This window comes from Jaculus jaculus, chromosome 9 (genome assembly GCF_020740685.1).
Source record: "Jaculus jaculus isolate mJacJac1 chromosome 9, mJacJac1.mat.Y.cur, whole genome shotgun sequence".
In the NCBI taxonomy this organism is placed as follows: Eukaryota; Metazoa; Chordata; class Mammalia; order Rodentia; family Dipodidae; genus Jaculus; species Jaculus jaculus.
The window spans coordinates 101,854,427-101,874,542 of record NC_059110.1 but is presented as its reverse complement, the minus strand read 5'-3'; the positions used below and the strand labels follow the sequence as shown (position 1 = coordinate 101,874,542).

The window sequence follows — 20,116 nt, the reverse complement described above, 5'->3', positions numbered from 1 at the left end:
AATTTTTTTTTTCCAGGATAAAAAGAAAACAACAATAACAAAGAGAAAAGGCTGAATTAAAGGGTGTAGAGGAAAGAGAGTTGACAGCAGGAGCGTTCAGGCTAATATCTGGAAAGCAAGGGTGGAAGAAGACTGCGGAGAATGGAGACATGGAAGAGAAAACAGCCTGCGAGATGTTTATGAGGCAGAGAACCAGAAACAACCTAAAATCTAAAGGGAGGTGGCTGTAGTCCCATGAGCAAGAGGATATTGGAGAAGATGAAGGTGTTGGATAAAGATGTTGAAGATGTAGGCAGCAATACTGAGGATATAGAATAAAGAGTTTGAATTGCACTTTTTAATTGCAGAGAGAAGCCATTGAGTACTTGTTAGAAGTGATCTTATCTACTTAGCTTTTTTTTTTTTTTTTCTGGCTTTTAGAGGTAGGATCTCATTCTTTAGCCCAGGCTGACCTTGAACTGACTATGTAGTCTCACACAGGCCTTGGAATCACAGTGATCCTCCTACCTCAGCCTCCTGAGTGCTGGGATTAAAGGCATATATCACTTTGCCTGTCTATTAAGTATTTTTTTCTGTTACCCCAAATTTATTTTTCACAATAATTTCACAGAATCACAATATATTTTAAAATATCACTTAAAGTCCTTTAGCTTATTTTTTTTAAAGAAACTTGTGATGGAGAATTTGAGAGAAAAAGTACGCATCAATACATTTTCCATCTTAGGACCTGTGAGTGCAAATTGAGTTTCTATGAATATTGGACAAGGTCACTGAGAAGTCTTAGATTCAAAGTGTACTTATGTGTCAAGTGAAACTAGAACTGTCATGAGAAAATGGCGTTTCTTTTTTTTTTTTTTATTAAGTAAAAGCTTTGTATGGACACATCATGTATTGGTGCTATAATTTCCCTCCTCCCTGCCCATACTCCATGAGGGCCCTCCTCAGTGATATTGCTAGTATTACCCACGGAGTTGTGGGTTATGAGTTGTGAGAGCAGTCAGTCATTGTGTATGTGGGGGGGGTGGAAAATGCCTCTGTGTATTTCCTCCTAATTTGAAGCTCTTATAATCTTTCTGCACCCTCTTCTTCAAAATTCTCTGAGCCTCGGTGGGTGTGTTTTAAGTCTACTTTAATGTTGAGCTCTCAGCAGCTTCTGGATTTCTGCTTTGGTTTGAGTATCCACAGTGTCTGTCTCCAGCACCCTAGTGCTGGTTGTCAGGCTCGCTATGGAAGCAGCACACTTGCTCATCTCACCAAGTCCTCCGGTTTCTCTGGGGCCCTGGATTTTGTGTGAGGGGTGTTTTATTTTCTGGGTACTCATTGCCTTCTGCTTCCAGCAAGCAGGCATTCTTGGCATCTACCTCCTCCCTCCTTAGCATTTTAATCCAGATGCTGCAGTCTCTGTGTGAGGAATGGACCCCAACAGACAAATGGTAAGAAAGTTAGTGAGCCATAGTGGAGGGCGGGATGGAGGGATGGCTTAGCAGTTAGGGGCAGAGCCTAAAGAGGCAGGTTAAATTCTCCAGTACCCACATAAAGCAGATGCACAAGGTGGTGCATGCCTCTGGAGTTTGTTTATAGAGGCTGGAGGCTCTGGTGTGCCCATTCTCTCTCTCTTTTTCCCCCTCTATCTGCACCTTTCTCTCCCTCTCTCTCAAACAAAGAGAGAGGGAGAGAGATTTTTTCAGGGTAACTGTGGCCAATACAAATTGAAAAAGTGAAGGCTGGAGAGATGGCTTAGTAGAGAAAGTATTTATTTGCAAATCTTACCTGCCTGTCTGGATTCAGTTCCCCAGTACCCACAAAATGGTGCCATGCAACGGGGAACTTGTTTGCAGTTGCAAGAGGCCATGGTGTGCCTGTAATCAATGAATCAATGAATCAATCAATCTCTCGCTCCCCTCTTACTCTCAAATATATATAAATATATGTCACACCCACCCACCCACACACACTATGCATATGCTAGTTTCAATGGAGGTCCCCCAGTAAGATTCAGGAGTTTTATTACAGCTTCTTGGGTTTCCAGCTACCTGGCTGGAGGAGGTGTTACTGTGGGTAGGTCCTAGGGTCCAGCCCTAACGTGTGGGAGTGAATTTGAAATTCCAGTCTAAAGATATGCAAAGTCCTTGGCTTTGCCTGAAATCCCTGAATTGTGCTGGCTTGCTTTTTGGTGGTGGTTTTTCTCTGTCTTGGCCTGTGAAAGGGGGCCCAGCTTCCTCTGTCATTACAGAACTTCCCCTGGATCTATAAGCTTCAAATAAATTCCTTTCCTCCATAACTGTGTCTGGTCTGGTGATTCATCCCAATAACAAGAGGCTGACTGCTATAATACCTATAAAGGAAAGTGAAAAATTCAAGCTGTAGAGAAAGTAAAACTATCCAAAATTGTGGCTGGACCAAGCACGGGGTTTAAAGTAAAGAGATCATTGTAAGGTATCCAAACTTCCAAGCAAATCTTATTTGTCCTCAGGGGAACATAACTCGTGAGATAGCTAGTAGGAGGACCCTGTGATCTTTTCCTGATGGACCACTGAGTTTATGTGGAGCACAGTTTGCATTCCCAGAGGAAGGCAGCTAAGCTTTCTACCAAATTTGAGGCTCGCATTGTCAAAGAAGGGTTCCAAGTGTGCAGGGAAGGGGCTGCTATTCGTGCTTGCATTTCTGCAGTCTGGGGATCCCAGGGCGAATGAAATGGGACACTTTGGGTTGGGACATCCTGGTGTTGCACTTGGATCCCTTGTGGTGATTAGTCAAGGAAACGGAAGAGACTGGTAATACAATACAGCCACTCAGTCTCTGGAATCCCCTGGAAGAAAGATGGATGACGACTTTGCTGTCTGAATCCCTTCCAGGTTCAAATGAGCCTAGCTTTCTAGACTGTCAATCTTAATGACTATTTCACATACAGTATTTGTATCAATAGGCAAAACTATAAACTCATATTCCCTGATCCCTGATGTATGTTCTTGTTTTATTTATATTCTTCATGATGCTGTGACAATATTGCTTAACTAATTAAATGACATAACAATCCAAAGTCCTTGTGTCTTAATTCCCTTATCCGTACAATATAAGCAGTGGTTTAGACCAAGTGTAATGCTAACTGGAATGAGTTGCTGTGTTCGTGTGTTTGCATGGACAGATACCTGAGGACAGCTGCTTGTACCTGTTGCATTTGTGTGCTCATTTCCTAACAGCTCCCTAGCAGTTCTTATGGACATAGCATAAGAAAACTTCAAAGAGAAGCTTTGGATACTGCCTTTCATTAACTGTTCTATTAAGATGCAAATGAATATATCTGAACAAATAAACCAGAGAATCCATTAAAGAGAAATAAGAATCAGGTTTTTCTTTTGAAAGTCTGGAGTTACATTAATAAAATAATTTATACAAACCTTTTTAGAAATGAAGGCCTTTGCAAATATGATCTGACTAGAAGCCATGTTCCCTGCTTCATGCCTACAGGTCCACTGGGGGTTACCTACACACAAGAAAGTGGGCTCTGGAGACCCCCGAGACTAGCTCTCTTCTCTGCTCTACCTCAGACCGTCCATGTGACTTTACACAAATAACATTAATTCATGTAAAGTCTCATCTTCATGGGGCAACCACTGTGGGGGTTATAATTTTACTGATATCAAGTCAGCACTAAGTGGATTAAGTGAAACCCTTGTATTGTTTCTAGTTCATCATTAATACTCGGCAGGTTTGAACTATCAGCATTGGTTGACTTAGAAGTTACTGCATAAGCTTTGGAGACCAGCAACAGGGTGTTGGCCCTTTTATACTTCTCATTGACCCAACATAAAAACACTCATGATTGTTTTAATGAGAGGAAATTTTGTATGATTTGGGCAGATTCCTTTTATTGTAACAGAATGAGAAGTTATTTTATGGGGGGGGGGATTTGCTTTGACTCACAATTTGGAGGTTTCAGCCCATGGTCCTGGGACGCATTGTTTTCAGGCCTGTGGTGAGTCAGTGCCCCATTCTGGAAGAACATGGGGAAGTATCTGTGTTACCTTACTGGTTGTTGGGAGCAAACGCCTGACAAGAAGCAGAAACCTCTGCTTTCATACAACAGCTACTATTTTCTCTTATGGTTTGTAATCTTGCATGTCTTTTTAAGGTTTCGCTCATAAAGTTTTGCTCCTATATTATTATTGAGGCACTTCAATATCATGATATAAACAGTTATTATTTTATGTCTCTGGAACTCATATGTATTAGATGACTGACATAGAAATCATTTTTTGAAAAATCAGGATAGTTAGGATTGGGGAGATGTCTAGTGGGAAAGTGTGCTTTCCATAAGCGTGAGGGCCTGAGAGGGCCTGTGTTTCATTACGCAGGACCCACATACATAGCAGGGCATAGCTACACATGTCTAGAACCCCAGTCTTATGAGAAGTAGAGATCAGAGAATTGTTGTGACTCATGAAAACCACAGCTCCGCATTCTGAGAGAGAGAGATTCTGTCTCAAGGAAGAATGTAGATGAGTGATGGGGCGGGACGCCCCACAGTCTCCTCTGGTCTCTGCATGCCTGGGAATGCAGGTGAATAAACATATGCATACATCCTTCACATACCACACCACACATACTACACATCCTACACATGTACACATGTATGTATTCAGTTCCCAAACCAATTTTTAAATTGTCTATTCTCTTTCATATGTCATTTCAGGATGCACATGAATTTGATTCTGGGTAGAAGGCTGTTTAATTGTTTCATTAATATATTTTCATAGTCCTGGGTTAATATCAACCTTTATTTGTCAGAATAAATCCTAAGCTCTGGTAGAACAGGTTTCTTCTTTTTGCTCTCTACTTTAAAAGTTGTCTTCTACATTTTCATCCGACTCCCTCCCTAGAATGTTCAACATTTTGCCATTGTGACATGAGATTGTCATCTACAAATGTGTTGGACCACATACGGGGCATGCTTACTGTTGCAGTCCGGTTCGCATTGCTGGTAGAAATCACCCAACCAAGAGTAACTTCTGGGAAAAAGAGGTTTATTTTGGCTTATAGGCTCAAGGAGAAGCTTCACGATGGCAGGGGAAAACGATGGCATGAGCAGAGGGTAGACATCACTCCCTGGCCAACATAAGGTGGACCACAGCAACAGGAGGGTGTGCCAAACACTGGCAAGGGGAAACTGGCTATAATTCCCATAAGCCCGCCCCCAACAATACACTCCCTCCAGAAGACATTAATTCCCAAATCTCCATCAGCTGGGAACCTAGCATTCAGAACACCTAAGTTTATGGGGGACACCTGAATCAAACCACCACACTTACCTTGACCATTCCTCTAAATTATAGAATTAGCATATAATATGCATATATGTTATATATATTTTTTCTCAAATCTTATTAGACTTATAACTTGAGTTGATAGAAATAGTTTTTGATGAATTAGATATTGTAACCTATAAATATTGTTGTCAGTTAAGTGTCAGCAAAGAAAAGAAAAAAAATCTCTAGGTATCCAAATAGGAAGGAATCTGATACAGGAATTGATTTCTGGCTATGTTCCTGGGAGAAGTATATATTTATTTATTATAATTCTGTTTCTATTCCAAAGTGAGTTCAACACAGATTTAAGCATGAGAGTTGCTAGATAGAGAGGCACAAACGGAAGGCATAAGGCTACTCAAATATCAGTAGGGGCTTCTTGAGAGAAAGGAGAGCTAAGGTGTCTTTACAAGATCCGTACATAGAATTTTGGTGGCTTCATGAGTCCCATGTCACAGTGTTGCCGATGAACTGAGCACACTGGATAGGGTGAAAACTAAAGAGGATTTTACATAGATCACAAGGGTAGCATGTGGAATTGAAACATGTTTTTAGTGTAAATACAGTTTATGAGATTCTCCAGAAATTTTCAGCTTTACAACTGGGAAAGAAGAACTTACTCAGATCATGTATGCTCTGGCCTTATGGATGATTCATTGTTATGCTAGCATTCTTATTTGATCTATTTCTCCTCTCCAAACCCTGGAAATAAATCCATCCTTGGTGGCTATTTCATGGTTCGGCACCTCCAAAATCATGGGCACTGTGCTGCAACTCATGGTTTATCTCCTTGGCTCCATACCATGACCCCTGGTGACCTCCTCTTTTCAGGGCTATGACCCTGCCCCACATTGCCTATGGGCTATCTCCAAAAAAAAAGACAAAGAAAAAAGGAAAAAAAGTTCCAAACCCATCACATTGAAATCCAATGACCCCGTTTTTCTACATTTGTCATACTTCCCAAACTAGTACCAACCAGGTAAGATACCAAATTTTTTAATCCAGGGGGCAAATCTGGGTTTGAGAAGCAGAAAATTCCTTTAGCACTCTTCTGTCAGGTTCCGTCCTTTCAAAAGAGAATTAACATTTTTACACTGTCCCAAAGCAGAGCATCTGACCCAGTATGAATGATGGCAATCTCTGAAATTATTGTAGACAGATCTGGGGTGTCGTCTCTATCCCAAACTTTTTATTTCTTTCTGTGCCAACTTTACATCTTTCATATACTTCTGCTGTTTTCCCCACCCCCCCAAAAAAAATCATTCAGGCTCTGCAAAAATCATTTTGCTCAAGTTCTCAGGACACCGGTAGAATGCATTCCACCTCTCACATAAACTACTTCTAGCCCAGTCCTGACAAAGTTCTTTACTTCCTCTCAAAAGCCAAGCATACATAGTCCACAGTTTTTTCTTTCTGCATTTGGGGCTTTCAACTCACACCAGAATGATCCATCAAGCTCTGCTTATTTTACGGCAACATATCTCCCAGTCCAAAGTTTCAAATCATTCAACATTCCTTCCACAAATCAGTTCCAAAAGACCAAAAGCCACACAGCAATGACACAACTTCTGGCACCAATTATTTGTTACAGTTACCTTCATGTTGCTGGGAGAAAAACGCTGACCAAAAGCAGCTAATGGGAGGAAAGAGATGATTTGGGCTCCCAGTCTCAAAGGGAAGCCTTACCGTGGCAGGGAAAAGACAGTGGAACAGAAGCTGGGTATCACTTCTTGCCATAGCAGCTGGAAAAAAAAATCAAAAAGAGCTGGGTGCGGTGGTACACCCAGGAGGCAGAGGTAGGAGGATCACTGTGAGTTTGAGGCCACCCTGAGACTACATAGTGAATTCCAGGTCAGCCTGGACTAGAGTGAGATCCTACCTTGAAAAATCAAAAAAGAAAAAAAATATCAGAAAGAGTGAGCTGATTCTGCTAAGAGGGAGCAGGGGCTATAACACCCCCAGGCCTGCCCCCCAGCTACACACTTCCTCCAGCAAGGCTCCACCTCCCAAGGTCCTATCAGCAGGGGGCCAGGCATTCAAAACATGAGTCTATGGAGGACATATGATTCAAACCACCACAGTGGGCTTTGGCCAGAAAACAAAAGTGAAGAAACCAAGGTTACACATGAGTCCAAACAGTATAAAGGAGTAGCTAAGAGGAAGTCAAGAAATTGCTTTAGAGACGATCCCTTCAGAGCCACCAGGAAAAACATCAATGGCCATGAATGCATAGTTCCCCCTCAGCACCCACAGCAGCATGGGCAGTGCTTGTCAAAGACTTCTACCCAGGTAAAGCCAGGATTCATTTTGCCTCAGAAAAGAATAAGTGTATGTGACACAGTTTACAAAGAAGAGATTTTTAAATTTATTTATTTGTTTATTTGACAGGATAAATTAGAGACAGAGAGAGAGAAAGGATAAGAATGGGTGCACCAGGGCCTGGTGCCACTGCAAGTGAACTCTAGACACATGCACAACTTTGTGCCTCTGGCTTTATGTGGGTACTGGGGAACTAAACCCAGGCCTTCAGGCTTTGTAAGCAAGCACCTTTAACCACAGAGCAATCTCTCCAGCCCTAGGATGAGATTTTAAGATAGATTTAAGCATGGGATTAGTACGAAGAGAAGCATTCATGGAAAGAATATGTACACCCAACTGTGCATGTGGGCTTTTCAAGAGAGAGATGGACTGGGTGTGGTGGCGCATGCCTTTAATCCCAGCACTCGGGAGGCAGAGGTACGAGGGCTGCCAGGTGTTCGAGGCCACCCAGTGACTACATAGTAATTCCAGGTCAGCCTCAGCTAGAGTAAAACTCTACATCAGAGGCAAGGGTGGGGGAGAAACCATCAAGAGAGAGAAATCTATTTTATAGTTTTCAGATGTACAGCACTGGGCAAGGATTGGCTATTTTTGTTTATTTCCTTTTTCTGGCATTGTCCTCATTTTTGTTTCTTTTAATGTCTATATGTCAATCACACTTCTTTAAGTGAAACACTTAAATGTAAATTAAATTATGGGGATTGTGGCATTTAATCCCTAAGTAATCCAGCATGAATATACTAAGAATGAAAGAATTCTTCCTCTCATTTATAACATTTTTAACCTTTTAAAATTATTTACTTGACAGAGAGCGAAAGAGAGAGACAGAGAGAATGGGTGCACCAGGGCATTCAGCTGTTGCAAACAAACTCCAGACACATACATCCACTTATGCACATGTGCAACATCGCACACTTGTGTCACTGTGTGTATGGTTTACTTGGGACCTGGAGATTCAAACATGAGTTCTTAGGTTTTACAGGCACACGCCTTAACTGCTAAGCCATTTCTCCAGCCCTATACCATTTTATACTTAACAAAGTAACAAAAATTTTATATCATCTACAAATGCGTCATATTCAATTATCCCTTATTATTCAAGAAAATTATTTTGCTAATCCAAAATCCAACTAAGATTTATGTATCACATATAGTTACTACTTCTTGAAATTTAGACATTTCATTTTATTGATCTAAAAAAAATTCCAGGGCTGGGATATGGCTTAGTGGATGAGGCACTTGGAAGCCTAAGGACCTAGGATCGACTCCCCAGTACCCGCATAAGCCAGATGAACACGGTGGCGCATGCATCTGGAGTTTGTTTGCAGTGGCAGGAGGCCCTGGCACACCCATTCTCTCCCTCTCTCTCTTTGCCTCTTTTTCTCTCTCTCAAATAAATAAATTAAATTTAAAAATTTTGAAAATGATCATTAAAATAAACTAAAGATCCAGACTACGTATTTTGAATTTTTTCACTTTGATGATTAATTATAAGTTAATTTTGACAATCAGGAGTCTCTAACCTGTGGCCCATGGGCTGCATGTGGCCATATTTGGCTGAGGATGACTACAAATGCTACCCTACTTAAAACTATAAACTTATTTTAAATATTAAGAGATTTTAGCTTTACATTTTTGAACTCAATGTGTGGTTCTCTACATGAACTTTGTAGATGCTAATGTAGTTTTGCAATGTCAAAGGGTTGGACACATCTGGCAGTGTTGGAAGTTTTCATTGTGTCATTGCAGGCGGGCTTTTGTAGCAGCTGTCCTGGTCTCAGGAAACTGGCAACTGCCACATCTCTCCACGGTGTTGCACCTCTCTCTCCATAAGTGGCAAAAATAATCTGTGGATGATGCTTTGAGAATCTCTAGCAACCTTTTGTCTAATTGTTTAGCATCTATTGAAGATTTGAATCCATCCATTAAAACCATTGGGACTGAGAAAAAGGCAATTTTTCAATTTTTTTTTTTTTTTTGCCTACCTTCCTTTTTTTTTGTTTTTGTCTTTTTGAGGGAGGCTCTCACTCTGGTCCAGGCTGGCCTGGAATTAACTTTGTAGTCTCAGGGTGGCCTCGAACTCATGGTGACCCTCCTACCTCTGTCTCCCAAGTGCTGGGATTAAAGGCATGTGCCACCAATAACCTCATTTTTTTTAAAGAAAAAAATTACTTATTTCTTTGCTAACAGAGAGAGATAGAGAGAGACACAGAGACACAGGAAGAGAATAGGTGCACCAGGACCTCCAGCTGCTGCAAATGAACTCCAGATGCATGAGCCACCCTGTGGATCTGGCTTTATACATGGATACTGGGGAATTGAACTCTGATCTTTAGGCTCTGCAGGCAGGCATCTTAACCACTGAGCCATCTCTCCAGCCCCTCCCCTTAAATCACAATAGAAATACATTTTTCCTCTTAAATTTGCTGTCTTATCATCCATTACTGTCATTATTCTTTCCTAATCTCATATTTTCAGAATTTAGCCAAATGATGCCTCTTCTAGTCAGCTCCTATATGTTTTTGTTTTTGACATGACTCCAGTGGTTTTTGAGGGTCTTTTCAGTCTCAGTCATAATATGCCCCAGACATAAAGTTTGTGCCTCGTGCAGCCAATCAATTAATTTTTCAACTACTTAGCAGAAAGAACATATAAAAGTCAAGATCTGGTAGCTGGGTGTGCTCATTGGCAATGAGGGGTGAAGGGGAAGAATTGTTCTATACTACTCTGCCATGTAAGAGACAGAGCTACTTGCTACACACCACACACACACACACACACACACACACACACACACACACACACCATTTAAAATGGTATTGATGGGCTCAAGACATGGCTCAGTGGGTAAGTCTAGCTTCTGCACAAACATGAGGGCCTGTGTGTCCTAAAACCACTCGAATTTGAATCTCCAGATCCTTTGAAACAGCTGTGTGTGGTCGTGTGTGCCTGTAACTCCAGTTCTGCACAGAGGAGCACAGAGCGGGGAACCACCAGGGCTTGTGTAAAAGAGCAAGCTCTGGTACCAGTAAGAGACTCCAGATTAATAAGAACGGGCAGGAGAGCTACGGCGTGGGACACCTGGCATTAGGCTGTGACCACCGCTCCCCTTACCACAGGCAAGCACATGGGGCACTGAAAGGGCACATACAAGTGCATGCACCACACACACATGTGTGCCTGCAAAACAAAATAACGTAAAGCTTTCTTGCTGACTAGTATTTCAGTGGTGTATGTATCCTGATTTGTTTGATCAGTCCACTCACTGAAGACCATGCTGATGGTTGTTACTTTTTGACTTATACAAGTAAAAGTGTTGCTGGGATTGGTGACATATGCCTTTATTCCCAGCACTTTGAAGGCAGAGGTAGGAGGATCACCACTAGTTTTAGGACTGCCTGAGACTACATAGTGAATTCCAGGTCAGACTGGGCTACAGTGAGACCTTACCTTGAAAAACTAACTAAAACTAACTAATTAACTAACTAACTAACTATCTGACTAACTAAAGTGCTATGAAGATTCGTTTGTAAGTTTATGGATTGACAATACTTTACATATCCCAGGTGAATGTTTTAGTTACTGTCTCATTTCTGCAGCAAAATCCATGACTAGAAGCAAATTATGGAAGGAAAAAGCAGCTTAATTGGGCATGCAGATCCAGAGGATAGGATCCATCCAGGTGGGTTACACATCCACCTCTACCCCATGATCAGAACCACGTGACTAGAGCCAGCTCCTATAACATCCCTACCCTGGCTTTCTATACAGTGACAGAATTGGGAATGTTATAACCATCGTGACTCCGATTTTGGACTCTGACTGACACTTCATTGTAACTCTCTGTTTCCCAAGAGTGACCCAACCAACCCCCCCAATGATCGCATTCACAGAGTGGTCCAGACCATCCATCCCCATGATCATTTTCTGTAGTTGCCGAAGCCCTGAGGCAAGGTGGACTGCTCTGCAACCAAGAAATTCCAATGCCACCCCCCCCACACACAGCCCCACAAATATCCCCTAGTCTCTAAGGGAAGTTGTTTCTGAACTTACTTGGTTAGAACCCTTCTCAAGCTTTCCCCAGATAAAGCCTGTCTACACTGGTGAGCCAAGTCTTCCCTTTCTTGTTTCTGTCCTGCTTTTTCTAACGTATTCCTAACAATTTGTCTGTTCTTTACTCTTTTGTTCTTTTACTATGGCTCCTCAACCTTCTTTGGTTTATTATAAATGCATAAAAGGATCTCTTAAGTTTATATTGGACTAATTTGAGGCTATTTGTCTCTAATCAAAACCTGTTGGTTCTGTTCGTACATCTGCTAATTCTCTCATATGAGGAATTGTTTTTGTGTCTTTTTATTCTTTATTCTTTTTCTAGTGTTAACGTTGGAATCTAGGGCTTAGTGCATGGTAGGAAAGTGCTCTACCAGGGAGCCATACCTCTAGCCTCTGTTTCCTCAGGTCCAGGTGACTCATGCTTTGTACATTAATCCTTTGCAGCTGGTATTTACTCTGTGGAAATTCCATGTGAAAATTCCATGTGAAAGTGTCCTTGGTTTTGATTATGGCAGTATCCCAGAAGTTCAATGTTGCTGGACTAGATTTTTGTGTCAGATTGTTAACTTGTGGTTCCCATATAGTACAGGGAATAACTATTTGAATATAGTATCTAGTCTGAGCATGGTGTTTGATGCCTTTTTAAAACGCTTTGCATTTTAGGCTATAGGAACATGAGCTTCCTTGAGGGTGATCTGGAGGCTGGGGGTTTTCTGGTTTCCATTGATTGACACGAGAGGCTCTTAGGGTCCACGTTCTATGAGGGGACACTGACCCAGCTTCCTACCTGCTGTGGCCCAGAGCCACATCTTCAGCTCAAGCATGAGTTGAGACTCTCAACCTGCAGCTCCCAGAGCCTCTTTCTGTTCAGATTTCAGGAAGTCCCGAGTATAACCCTTGACTCTTTGATACTTGCTTTCAGAATGGATCAGGAGATAGATGTGAAAGTCAGCAAGGGACCAGTACTTAACCTCTGTCACAATAAAGCTGTCTAGAGCACAGGGCTTGAATCTTGGGTAACAACAAAATTACAGCACTCTGTGTATCTGGACGCTAATGATGCAACTTGCATCATAACATAACCTAAGGTATATTTCACAACATAACCTAAGGTATATTTTCTACAAGGATCCAGAAAGGATTCAATTGAACACTCTCAGCAGCTCCTTGTAAGCTGATCCATCACTCATTGAAACTGCCCCCCTGAAGGAGTGAGGCCAAAAGGGATTGTGAAATTGGTGGGTGCCGGGGTCAACCATTATATCAACACCCAGATTGTTTGTGTCATTACCCAGCTTTCATCTTCTCTTCCTTTTCTGGAATCTGGTATGTATCCAGTCATTATTTTCAGCTAAGCCATGTATATAAAACTACTTTTGGCATGCTTATTCTTGTGTTTCTGTGTCTGAGGCTGGGAGATCGGGTGGCCATGTTGTGAGAGGTCCTTCAGAAGCATTTTCTCACAAAGGAAACAGGCTATTAAGGCAAAATGTCCTCTCGGTCACTTAGTCTGTTTGGACTACATAAAATAAGAATTTCCCCACATTTTTCTGTCTACTGACTATAATAAAATAGACATGATGTAGGCTGGGTGATTGCTCAGTAGCTACAATCATTTGTATAAAAACCTGCCAATCTGGTTCAATTTTGCAGTACTCACATAATGCCAGATGCACAAAGTGGCACATGCATCTGAATATGTTTGCAACAGCAAGAGGCCCTGATGCACTCATTCTCTCTCTTCCTGCTCATAAACAAATCAGTCAATAAACATGGATATAAATCTCAATATACACAAATACATCTCTGTCATACCCACAAATTATTTCATACGCAACACACTTTTACTTGTACAGTATTGAAGGAGGATAGGAGAAAGCTAGTTTTTTTTTTTTTTTTTTTTTTTTTTTTTGTTTTTTTTTTTGTTTTTTTTTTTTAGTTAGTTAGTTTCAGTTAGAAATTGAAGCCCAGAGAAAACAAGGAGATGCCACCATCCCACATGCCACCTCACGTTGGCACAAGAACAAAACTCTTGGCAGAAGTGGAACTCACCGGAGATTACACGAAGGGACGAATGATATAGGTGGGTAAAATCATCTATTCCCAAGCTAGAATGGGAAAGGTTTGTCAGGCTGGAGTGGGAAAGAGGGAAGGAAGAGGTAAAGGGAGTGGTTGGGGTTATGGAGAGACAGAAGGAAGCATGCTGACTCTCAAACCAGGAAGAAAGCTTGGTCAAGATTTGGGGGACTGACGCCAGGTCAAGGAGTGGGGCAAATGGGCAGGGTGACCCTGCTGATCCAGCCATGTTCTCAGAGCCTCAGGCACAATGAAAAGGTATCTAGCAGGCTGGAGAGGCAGCTTAGTGATTAAGGTGCTTGCTTGCAAAGCCTAAGGATGTGAGTTTGATTCCCCAGGACCTATGTAAGCCAAGTTTGTTTGCAGTGGCTGGAGGTCCTGGTGCACTCATTGTCTCTCTGAATGCCTCTTCCTCTCTCACACAAACAGATAAATAAATAAATAAATAAATAAACAAATAAATAAATAAATAAATAAATATTTTTTAAAAGAAATGGAACTCATGTCTGATCAAGACGGATATACAGTACCCCCATAGTCTAGCAGCTACCCAGGTGGGCTGGCCAAGGTGGGCTGGCTCTGGGATTCACCTTCCAAATCTACAAACCAATTGTGTCCTCCCCTTGCCTGTAAAGGCTGTCTTCTTCCCTTTCTGGCTCTGGGATACACATGAGTCTAGTTTTCCCCTCACCCAGCCTGGCTAGGGTCAGGGGGAGCATATAACTGTTTCTTGACCTGGGAGAACTTTTCTGTTTGCCTCTGCTTTATAGTTTGGGGTAACTTCTCACTTTGATTACTTGTGTGATTTTCCTCTGATCTCTACCATGTGCATATTTTTCTTACATCTCAGATCTATCATGTTGGTGCTTTCACTAACTATAGATCTCCTACCTGTGGGGTAATCTCTTTTGGATTTTTTGGTCTCTGTTTTGGTATTTTCCCTCTTATTTTTCCTTGACCCTAACCACTTGACCTCTAATGTCTCTCCACAGGAAAGCACATGGCAGATGTCATGTGTGCTCCTTCTAAGTCACCCTACATGTGCGCCTAAATTCTATCTTCCACATGCTAACGGCTCTGCTCCAGCTCCCCACACCTCAATTTCTCTTAAATGAACCTTATAAATTATGCAGTGTGTCCACATGAGAGCTTGTTTGCTATGTGCCATGTTTTCACGATTCTGCTCTAGCTCCTAATCTACCTTAAATAAATCCCACAATTTTTTTTTTAAAGATTTTATTTATTTAAGAGAGAGAGTTGGGGAGGCATATGGGCACTGAAAATACTTTGTATATCTGGCTTTATGTGTGTGCTGGGGAATTGAACCTGGGCCAGCAGGCTTTATAAGCAAGTGCCTTTAACTGCTGAGCCATCTCCTCAGCCCACAATCCCACAATTTTTGACTTCTCCCTAAATAAACTTAATAATACTTAATTTATCCTTCTCCAATCCATCTTTATCAATTCTTTATTACAGGTAGGGCAGAACCCAAACTCGGGGTTCACAAATCTGGGGAACCTCTCTTGAACTCCCAAGTCCTCCAATGGTATGTATGCTGTGTACACATGTGTGTGCCAGAGGAGAGCCTCCATGGAGTGTTCTTCCGTCACACACTCACATAGTTCCATGAAACTGCGTTCTCTCTGAAGGCAGAGCTGCCGTCTCCATGAGTTCCATTCAGCAAACAGAAGTCTCGCCTCTCCACAGGCATGGGGTTACAGGTGTGTGTGCTCAGCCTTTTAGGTGGGTACTGGAGAGTCAAACTCAAACAGTCTCAGACCCTCCATACTTGTACCAAGTGCTCTTTCTTAGTCTGCCAAACCATGTCCAAAGCCTAGGCAACGTATTCATAAACACATATAATAAATGCAATTTGAATGTGGTGCTTTATTAAGTTTTGTATGATGCCAATTACACTTTGGTGATGGGGGAGAGGAGCTTCTCTTCACTTATCTACTGCTGCATAGAGATAAAGCACATGTTTATAATGGGCCCTTGAAGTTCCTTAAAAGTACTCCAAAAATACTTCATAGCCAATGATTATGTTTACTTACAAATATATATTACTTTTTTTGGGGGGGGGGGTTCAAGGTAGGGTTTCACTGTAGCTCAGGCTGACCTGGAATTCACTGTGTAGTCACAGGGTAGCCTTGAACTCATAGTGATCCTCCTACCTCTGCCTCCTGAGTGCTGGAATTAAAGGGGTGTGCCACCACACCCAGTTACATGTTTTTATTTTTTTATATATATTTGAAAGCAGAGAGAGAGAGAGAGGAGACAGAGCAAAAGAGAGAGAGGGAGAGAATGGATGTGCCAGGCCTCTAGCTGCTGCAAATGAAAATCAGACGCATGTGCCACTTTGTACATTTGGTTTATGTGGGTACTAGGGAATAGAACCTAGGTTGTTAGTCTTTGCAGGCAAGCATCTTAACCACTAAGCCATCTACCCAGACCCCTTTTTATATATTTTATTTATTATTTGCAAGCAGAGAGAAAGAAAGAGAGGGGAATATGAATGGGTGTGCCAGGGCCTCTTTCCACTGCAATGAACTCTAGATGTATGCACCACATTGTGCATTTGGCTTTATGTGGGTACTGGAATTGAACCAGGGCTGACAGCCTTTGCAGGCAAGTGACTTTAACTGCTGAGTAATCTCTCTAGCCTGACAACGATTATTTGATGAGATTTCTTACTTAAACAACAGATTTTAGTTTTAGTTTTTATAAGAGAAAGCTTAGAAGCCATTATCAAAAACCATAAGAAAGTATGCCTCCAATCTTTTGTGCATTTAGTCTAGGGAAATCTCACTCTCTCCTACCCTATGCAACAAAACAGACTGGCCCTAAGTTGGACAGAGAGTACTGAATTTATCTCTGCTGTGTTGAAACAAAGTGTAAAATGTGATTTTGGGTCTCTTCTTGCCAATTGATGTAAGTAGACTTTCCATTAACTTTCTTTTCCAATACAGAGATGCACTTCAGTTTAGTCATGTAAAACAAGTGGTTATTTTCATTAAACATTTACTTGGATTGGCTCTGTGGAAACTGTGTTCAACCATCTCCAACTCTTAATGATAGCATAGTTCTTGACCCAGCAGACAGATTAGGAAATGTCCCTCCAGTGTTTATAGGCATTCATGTGGCTATTGCATGTGCATGCTTAGATACCTATGCCACCTACTATATTTAAAGCCAGGTATAGTTTTCTGGTGAGAAATGGAGTCATACTGAGGCAGTTAGGGTGACTCAGCCCCTGAAAGTAATGGTAGAAATGTCCTTAAGTCTGCCCTTAAAGTCACCACTTCGATCAAAGGATGATCTGACTTCTAATTTGTTGCCTAAAAGAATTCCTTAGATCTGTTTTCCCACAAACAACCTGAGTCCCTCCTGGGAGGGAGGTCCCCTTTCCTAGAATTTAAATCTAATCCCAACATTGTGGTTGGTCAAGTTCAGCAGCCAGAACTTGGCCTCTTGGCTGGCCCCTTCCTGAGCCAGCCTCTAGCCCAGACTAATCGGCCATCTCTCAAGCTCACTTGAGCCAAAAGGTGAAGCCCACAATAAGGTTATAAATAGATGCACACCAGGGGACAAGCTCTCTCTTGGCTGGCTCCCGAGCTTCAAGATTCATTACTCCCACACTGGCCCTCCACATGACAGGAGCTCTCTGCACTTTCTTATCTTTCCTTTTCTTAATATAATAAGGTCTCTCTAAACCTTACCCTCTGCTTTATGGACTTTAATTTCATAAGACAAGCATCCAGGGTACTATAAATTGAGGTGTGTTGGCGCATTGGTGTATTGGTAAGGCATCCCCAAATTCCCATTTCAATTCCCAAGGAACAAAATGATCTTTGAGTTGTACAAATATGAAATCCTGGTATCACGATATTTCTCAGATAATTTTTTACCATCAGGTTTTTCAAGCATAAACAAACAAACAAACAAACAAAAAGCACCTCGCAGATCCACTGTGGTTTCGAGTTCTTAAGGCTGTACTCAAAGGCCCTTTGATGAATCAGAGATCCATTCTCGGAATTGTGTTTTAACATGCTTGACAGCAAACAGATCAATTATATTGAACTGTTGGTCCTGGCATCTGACTCCTACAATTTTTCAGTCACCTTCCCTCTCCAGCCTTTAGCAGAGACTCTTTGCATTCATCAGACAAATAGAGGCACTTGCAAGGCTATGGAAGGCGCACGGATACACTCCTTTCTCTTCTTTTTCCCCTCCCTTTAGAAGTCTTTTCACTTCTCAACCCCCTATCCTTTATCTAGATAAATTTCAATTTTTTTTTTTTTTCCAGCTTTATCTTTTCCAGCCTTTCCACCCTTCCTTTAGCCTGGCTCACCTTTAAGGTCAGTACCCCTAACCTCCAGGCCAGCCTGCCCCGCCCCTTCCGAAGCCCCGCCTTCTCCTCTCTTCTCTGCCAATCAGGCGGGGGGGACTCTGTGACCCCGCCCCCGAGCGCACGCCGGGCCAGTGGGTAACCGCGGCTGGGTCGCTGGGACCCGGCGGCTGGAAGCATGGCGTGCGCCGAGGGCTGCTTCGCGGAGGAGCAGTTCCGGGAGGCCTGCGCCGAGCTCCAGCAGCCGGCGCTGGCCGGGGCGGACTGGCAGCGGCTGGTGGAGGCCTCGGGCATCACCATCTACCGGCTGCTGGACCAGGTAGCCGCCAGCCCCCTGGAGGAGCCGGGAGTCCGGGCTCGCCCGCCGGGCTCTGCCTCCTCGCCGGGGCCCCGCAGCTCTGCGGGCGGGACCGGTTGGGCTTTGGGCTGCGCTGGGAGTGGCTTTGCCTCGGAGCAGATTCTGGGGACCTGGGAAGTGATGGGATTTCAGTCTCAGGTCAGGCCCTGCTGAAGAATTTGTAGTTTATTTTGTTTTACATACTTTAAAAAAATATACTTTTTATTCAGTACCTTTTTCAAATAAACCAAACGGTTTTGGAAGCAGTCTGTAAGTTGTATTTAGTGATCCATGATCCAGAAGTGGCTCCAAACCAGCCACCTTCTCCCCCCAGCAGGGCTGGGGAATGGTTTATGAAGGTTGTGTGCACACTGTCGTTCTGACTTTTCATGGAAAAGGGAGATTCTCAGGAAACACGTGCCACTTTCTCTTTGGAAATGGTCGGAGCAATCCTGGTTCCTGGATATATAGAGAGGTCATTATGATGAGATCATGAGTCCAGGGTCATATAGGGTGCCAACATGGTGTTTGAACCATTTCGAGTATGGAATTCCCGTGGGCACTGAGAGCGTGTGATAACTGTGTGGTCAGCAGTTGGGAGTGTGCATATCAGCATAGGGTTGCAACTTTTGCAAGCAAAGGGCATCTGGAAGTGAACAGCTAATTGAACAACTGGAGGTGTGTAGTTTGGGGGTTCAGACTGGAGACAGCCCTAATGGGGAAGCAGTTTGCTAGGAGTAAGTGACAGAGTGGAAACATAGGTCAGCCCATGACTGCAGGGTCATGGATTCCTTCTGCTTGCTGGTGTCCATGACGAGGGAGACTGCCCTGGGGCAAGTTAGAAAAGAAACGGGACTTCAGGGACTAGATATTCTCAGGGTCACCAAGAAGTAACCTACTGAGATCTTAGGTCTTTTTAGTGACTTGCTTCTTTCAGCTTTCCTTCTGAGTTGCACGTAATAATTTGATTTCGAAGTTTCAGGAAGAAAGATTAATCAAAACTGTGGGAGCAATGGAGTTGGTCATTAAGCATTTCTGGGCGTCTTACTGAAAACTTTGGAACCAAGTAGCCATCCAGGTGGAGGGCCTTGCACTGGAGGCTGTCATCAGAGGCTCTGTGTGACAGAAACTGGATGGCATATAGGTTAAGAGTCACCTACATTTAACATAGGTGAAGCCAGAGTTTCCTGGCACAAGATCGGAGTGTCATAGTGGAGGCGTTCTAACACACACCTGGTGACAGCCTCCAGTTTCACAGATGGACCTAACAGGCCTGGAGCGATGTGCCAGCTCTGCAAGAGGCCCAGGAAATTCATGGTATGTTGGAAGGTCCATTATATATTTATATAAATATATATTACATATAATATATATAAAGTTATATAAATATATAAAACATATACTTTTAATAGGTAGAGTTTGCACCACTGTGGAACCGGAAGGGAAGCCCTGCCCTGCCTCACATGGGGGGACATCATTGAGAGCTGTTATGTAATAACTTTATTTTTTTTTTTTTTTCAAGGTAGGGTCTTGCTGTAGCCCAGGCTGACCTGGAATTCACTATGTCGTCTCAGGGTGGCCCTGAACTCATAGAAATCCTCCTACCTCTCCCAACCAAGTACTGAGATTTAAGGTGTTCACCACCATGCCCGGCTTGCTATAATAACTTTAATAGTT

The 20,116-nt window shown here is 42.6% G+C and overlaps 1 protein-coding gene across 3 annotated transcripts in view; it reads left to right on the top strand.

Moving 5' to 3' along the window:
• Positions 1-20,116, top strand: part of LOC101602958 (phosphatidylcholine transfer protein) — a 63,451-nt gene that overhangs the window by 16,013 nt on the left and 27,322 nt on the right. For 2 of the 3 annotated variants that reach the window (XM_045157906.1, XM_004669938.2), the window contains exon 1: positions 18,281-18,421. The exons of the other annotated variant lie outside the window; for it this stretch is intronic. In XM_045157906.1, coding sequence (XP_045013841.1) covers positions 18,281-18,421 — 141 coding nt within the window. Of the gene's footprint in view, positions 1-18,280; positions 18,422-20,116 lie in introns of those variants that run through there. 3 annotated transcript variants of the gene reach the window in all.